This window comes from Dioscorea cayenensis, chromosome 8 (assembly GCF_009730915.1).
Source record: "Dioscorea cayenensis subsp. rotundata cultivar TDr96_F1 chromosome 8, TDr96_F1_v2_PseudoChromosome.rev07_lg8_w22 25.fasta, whole genome shotgun sequence".
Lineage (NCBI taxonomy): Eukaryota > Viridiplantae > Streptophyta > Magnoliopsida > Dioscoreales > Dioscoreaceae > Dioscorea > Dioscorea cayenensis.
Window position 1 is genome coordinate 20,541,427 of NC_052478.1, and position 6,244 is coordinate 20,547,670.

Consider the following 6,244-nt stretch of genomic DNA (forward strand, 5'->3'; position numbering starts at 1 on the left):
GATTCCTTGCTTGGCTGACCACCTACACGAAGAAAAAGAATGTTACCAACCTGTGAGAGAAATGAAGATGAGGATGGAAGAAGAAACCCTGGGAGAAAAAAGATGGGACTAAAACCTGCTGGAAAACCCTTTCTAGAAAAGGGTGATGGTTGTGTTCACTCGCTAAGTCGTGATGCTTGCCCTCACTATTAGGTGATTATCGATGGGAGAAGAAGAGGTTGGAGAAGAACTGTAATGTAGTGAAACTTGTTGGCGTGCCCTAACTCCAAAAAAGGTTATTGTTCTTTGCCTGAACTCCGATGGCGATGCTTCCCTTCTCTCACGTTGTGGTGGAGCTTGCCCTCACTTGTCGGGTGATCGTCGATAGGGGAAAAAGGATCGGGAAATGAGAAGAAGAATGGATGCGAAAGTGGTGATCGCTGGCGGCGGCTTCTCATAATGGGAGATGAAGAGATATAGGGTTAGACTCCATTGGATTTTTTATGTGGAGGATTTAGGGCTGATGTGGTGTCTCCAACACAACATGATGAGGTGTCACAGGCGAGCTGAGTGTAAATTTTTCGGGGGCCACGTCAGCTAGAAGTATCCAGTTACTCGCCAGTGACCTGCTGGTGAAACACAATTAAATTTGAGTGACCGATTGGAAACAAATCAAACTTCAGTAACCAAAATGAAACAAAAGGAAACTTGAGTGGCCTGCCAAAAAATTTTACCCGTATTGTCCTCCTAATTCATGATTTATCAAAATAGTTCACTTGCCAGGGACTAAAATAGAAAATCCACTTTATCCTTTAAATTTTTCTAATAATTGTATGATATTAGTGTAAGTTATGCTTTTTAACTAAACATGAATTAAAATAAGTGCACAGTATATGTATATAAATTCAAATTTCAGGGACTAAATTACATTTTTACAAAACTGAAGGGTGTTTCATTATTCTTCAACAAGCAGGGAATTTTATGATTAAAAAAAAATCGAATCTCTCTGAAAAATTACACTGAGTATGGAGATGCCATTTTTTTATTAATTAACAAAATTAATAAAATTACACCGGTGTTCAATCTTTTATTAAGTTCCCGGACTTTTGTATTAATTAACAAAACTGAAGGGGTTTCCACCAGCTCTATATTTTTATAAAATTACACTAGGTGGGTGTTTTCATAATTCTTCAATTAAATTCTAAGATAATTACGAAAAAAACCCTCACTTATATGTAAAAACTTAGTCATGGATTTATATAAAAATTAAATTAAATCAAATCATGCTTCTTAATTTATTTAATTTAAATGAAAAACTTATCGATCTAGACAACTGAAACTGAAATGCATACCAAAATTTTCAAACACTAATTTTCTGGAAAACATAAATATAAGTTTAAAGGAAAAAAAACCAACATTAATCTCACTAAAATTGAGGAAGACTCCTGCTTTCTTTTGTTATTTGTATAGTATTTTGATATTTTTTTCAATTTTCTCCAATATCTTAAATTTATTCCATTAGACTAACAACAGAATCATTTCTAATAAAAAACAACTTATAACATAATATTATTATATATAACTTTGACTCATTCATTTAAGGTTGTTTCATATTGAGCTCATGAATTGAAAGCAACTTTTTTGTGATGTGAATACATTTATTTTGTAAAGCATTATATTATTTATTTCTCTCACGGTAACACTTTAGGAAAAAATAAATTTTTTTTTTTTTTGAAAAGAACGACAAGCGCCCCTGGAAAAAATAATTTCACATTGAAATTTATTTTGATGTATTTTCTCAATTTTTTCTAATGTCTTAGATTTATTTTAAAGATACGTAACTTGATTTATAATTATTAATTTGAAAAACTGTTGAAATTATACAGAAACCATTAAACATTAAATCAAAAGTATTCACAACTTTACCTGAATGAATAACTTCAATTAAGATTTCGATGAACACTTTAAGAATGTGCCATATGGTATTTTCCATTGTAAAGAATCACAAGAGTTTTTAAGAAGAAAAAACGCCCTTTTATTATCAACAACGATGGCTATATAAAAGCCTTACAAACCAACTTACTGAAATACAAAGAGATAAGAAACCATATCTAACAAACTCATGATATGACTAAATCCTAATAATAATAGGAATTTATTAACTAAATCCTAACAATCCTTCCCTTAAACTAAATGCTTGCATTTAGTTTACATCATTCTCTGAACAAACTCCCAAGAGTTCACGCAACTTCAAGAAAGCTTCCAACTTAAGTGGCTTTGTCATAATGTCCGCCAATTGTTCTTGAGTTCCACAATGAACCAATTTCACAGTTCCAGCCTTTGTGAGATCACGAAGAAAATGGAAACGCACATCTATATGCTTGCTGCGACCATGCATCACTGGATTTTTGTATAATTTAATTGCAGAACTATTATCACAATAAATAATAGTTGTTTCATCTTGATTTTTATCCAGCTTTTGGTACACTCTTTTTAATCATATTGCTTGACAAGAACAAGAGGCTGCAGCTATAAATTCTGCCTCTGTAGTTGACAGACTTACTACAGGTTGTTTTTTAGATGACCATGATATAGCTCCTGAACTCAACAAAAACACATATCCTGATGTGCTTTTTCTGTCTCCTAAATCTCTAGCATAATCATTATCAGTGTAGGCAATAAGCTCATCTCCTCCTCCTTTTCTATAAAAAATTCCAAACCCAACAGTTCCTTTCAAATATCTGAAAACCCTTTTTACTTCCTGTAGATGAAGCTCAGTAGGAGTTTCCATGTATATGCTAATTAGACTAACCACAAATGCTTTATCTGGTCGTGTAGCTGTAAGATACATAAGACTACCCACTATTTGTTTAAAGTAAGTCTTATTTACCTGATCAGCCTTTTCCTCCTTCGTAAGCAAACTGCCATGATCAATTGGATTATGAATAGGATTGCTTTCTGCCATGCCAAATCTTTTTAGCACCTCCAAAGTATATTTCTTTTTGGATCGATAAAAAAATCCCGAGTTGATCTCTACTCAATTTTAAAGGCCAAGAAAAATACTTCATCTTTTCCAAGATCTGTCATATCAAACTCTTGCTTCATGGAATTTTTGAATTCTGCAATCAATAGTTCATTATTGCCAGTAACAAGAAGATCATCAACATACAAACTTACAATTAACATAGCTTTATCTTCTCTGACAAATAATGTATGTTCATAGTCACACTTTGTAAAACCTTCCTTTAAGAAATAGGCTTCTATACGATCGTACTCAAGCACGTGGTGCTTGCTTTTAGCCCGTATAATGCCATTTTTCAATTTGTACACTTTCCGCTCACTTCCCTTCTCACGTACATATCCACATGGTTGTTCCACATAGACATCTTCTTGTAAATGACCATGTAAAAACGCCCGACTTCACATCTAAGCGGTAGACGGACCAACTTTTTGAGCTGCAAATCCGAGCACCAAACAAAGCTGTCTCCATCCGCTACTCTAGGTGCAAAGACTTACGTAGTAGTCTATCCTATACTCCTGAGCATATCCCTTTACCACAAGTCTAGCTTTGTGTTTATTGACTTCTCCTTCTTCATCAAATTTAGTTTTGAAGATCCACTTTACTCCAACTTTCTTTCCTCCTTCAGGTAAATCAGTTAATTCCCAAGTGTCATTCTTCTTTATTGCATCCATTTCAATGTCCATGGCTTTTCTCCACTTCTCTTCCTTCACTGCATCTTGATAATGAATCGGATCAACATCAGCAAGCATCACTAAGTGAGCAGAATCATCATCAGAAAGCCCTTCACCAGCTTCATAGTTATTCATCCATATTGGTGGACGTCTGTTTCTACCTTCAGATCTTTCTTGGACTGAAGAACCAAGAGTTTCTTGTTCATTTATGACTGGTTCTATGTTTTCCTCAACTATTTCATTATCTCCACAATCCAAATCACAAAGTACACCTTGTTCATGTGTTTGATCCCACTCCCAGTGTTTGTCTTCCTCGAATTTTACATCCTTGCTTATAATGATCCTTTTGGAAATTGGATCATATAGCCTATAAGCCTTGGACTCTTCACTGACACCTAGCAAAACACACCGCAAACTCTTGTCATCCAGCTTAGTTCTTTTGTTGTCAGGCACATGAGCATGAGAAATACAACCAAAAACTCTGAAGTAATCAACTGTTGGCTTTACTCCACTCCAAGCTTCTTCCGGAGTTTGATCTTTTACTGCTAAAGTAGGGCTTCGATTTAACACATGAACAACCCAATTTACTGCTTCTGGCCAAAAAGTCTTGGGAAGTTTTTTTCTCGGAGAGCATGCTGCAAACCAAATTCATAATGGTTCTATTTTTCCTTTCAGCGACTCCGTTCTGTTGTGGTGTGTAAGCAGCTGTCAATTGTCGTTGGATGCCATTAGCAATACAAAAACTTGTAAATTCCTTGGATGTAAACTCTCCTCCACGATCTGTGAGCAAACATCTGAGGAACAAGTTTGCTTCCTTTTCAACTCGAACTTTAAAGCTTCTAAAACCAACAAAAGCTTCTGTTTTTTTCGCCAAAAAAATAAACCCATGTTTTTTTCTCGCTAAAGTCATCGATAAAAAGTAAGTAAATACCTCTTATTCGTTTGTAGAGATAGGCTTGATTGGTCCACAAATATCAGCATGGACTAGTCGAAGAATTTGTGACGCTCTCCATGTACTCTTCCTTGAAAAAGAATCTCGTTGTTGCTTCCCCACCAAACAATCTTTTGCACGACTTCAAAAGGAGACTTTTATTGATGGCAAAACCATCTACCATTTTTTTGTGAAGAGTCCGCAAGCCTTTGTGACTCAAGTGTCCATATCTACAATGCCAAAGCTGCATTTCATCCTCAGTAATTGTGCTAAAGCAAACTGATGGCAAAGGAAAAGAAGTGGCACATAATATGAGCATTCAATTAGACCGCATCATTGTCTCCATTATCAGACCTTTCTTAGGATGAAATACCTTACATTTATCTTGTTGAAACATAATAGTCAGGCCTTTTTCTTGCAGCTGCCTAATACTCAAGAGATTATTTTTTTAAGTTCGGCACAAAAAAACACCCATGTGATGATCTCGCACAATTCCATTCACCTTTTCATTCTAATATTTCCCTTCCCCCGAAATGAAAGAAGGTCGGAATTATTGCCAAGCTTCACTGAATCTTTGTATTTTTCATCAAAATCTGAAAAATACTCTTCCTTCCCACACATGTGATTGCTACATGACTGGAATCAAGAAACCATGTATCTTCATTAGTACCTTTTATCAACATCCATATGTGCCATCAACAACATCTCTTCATGTGTTTTCACGTATAATTAGCCTCTTTCTCCTTGCTTAAACATTCCCATTGAAAAATGTCCAAGCTTGTGACGCTTATAGCACTCCACCATAGCTTTGTTGAAACCTCCTCTGCCTCTACCACGTCCTTGTCCTCTTCCTCCATAAGAAATCTTCAAAGCATGCTCTTCTTCATCATTGGAGCTCATGCGTTGTTCATGCACAAGCAAACTACTTTTGCAATTCATCAATAGTCAATGTACTTGTATCTTTAGACTCCTCGATAGACATGTACAATGTAATCAAACTTGGAAGTCATTGATCTCAGAATCTTTTCAACAACAGCAACATCTCCCTTATCTTCTCCATTAGCTTTCATCTTGTTAGCTATGGTAAGTACCCGAGCAAAGTACTCATTCACGCCTCACCTGCTTTTCATGTGCAATGTTTCAAACTCCTTTCGCAATGCTTGAAGATGAGCACGTTTAACTCGAATGGTTCCCTGATATTTTTGCTTCATAGAGTCCCATATATCCTTTGATGTATCTTTTGTAAGGATTGTCTCCAGAATTGAGCGATCTAATGCCCTCGAAAACAAATAGTTCTTAGCTTTCAAGTCTTTCAACTTTTGATCTTCATAGTGCTTCTTCTCTGTATCTGTAAGAACCACCCCTGTTGCCACCATAGGTATGCCATTCTCTACCAAGTTCCAGTACTCCTTTGACCGCAAGAAGTTTTCCATAAGCATTGCCCAATGATCATAATGGCCATCAAATTTAGGAATTGCCATTCTCTGTATCTGTCGCCATGAATTGCAATGACAAGAAGACTGTTGCTTCTGTTTTCTTCAATCAAAACTCACCGCAACCAATCTGATACCAAGTGTAAAGAATTACAAGAGTTTTTAAGAAGAAAAAAATGCCCTTTTATTATCAACAACGATGGCTATA

The 6,244-nt window shown here is 35.7% G+C and overlaps 1 protein-coding gene across 1 annotated transcript; it reads right to left on the reverse strand.

The window, feature by feature from the left end:
• Positions 1-2,476: 2,476 nt before the first annotated feature.
• Positions 2,477-2,944, reverse strand: LOC120267369 (secreted RxLR effector protein 161-like). Its single transcript, XM_039275011.1, has one exon. It carries the CDS (start codon positions 2,942-2,944, stop codon positions 2,477-2,479), a length of 468 nt encoding a protein of 155 aa, XP_039130945.1.
• Between the last annotated feature and the right edge of the window lie 3,300 nt (positions 2,945-6,244).

Bases quoted from the DNA above. Each gene is read 5' to 3' on its own strand.
- LOC120267369 (XM_039275011.1), bottom strand. From the start codon at position 2,944: ATGGCAGAAAGCAATCCTATTCATAATCCAATTGATCATGGCAGTTTG.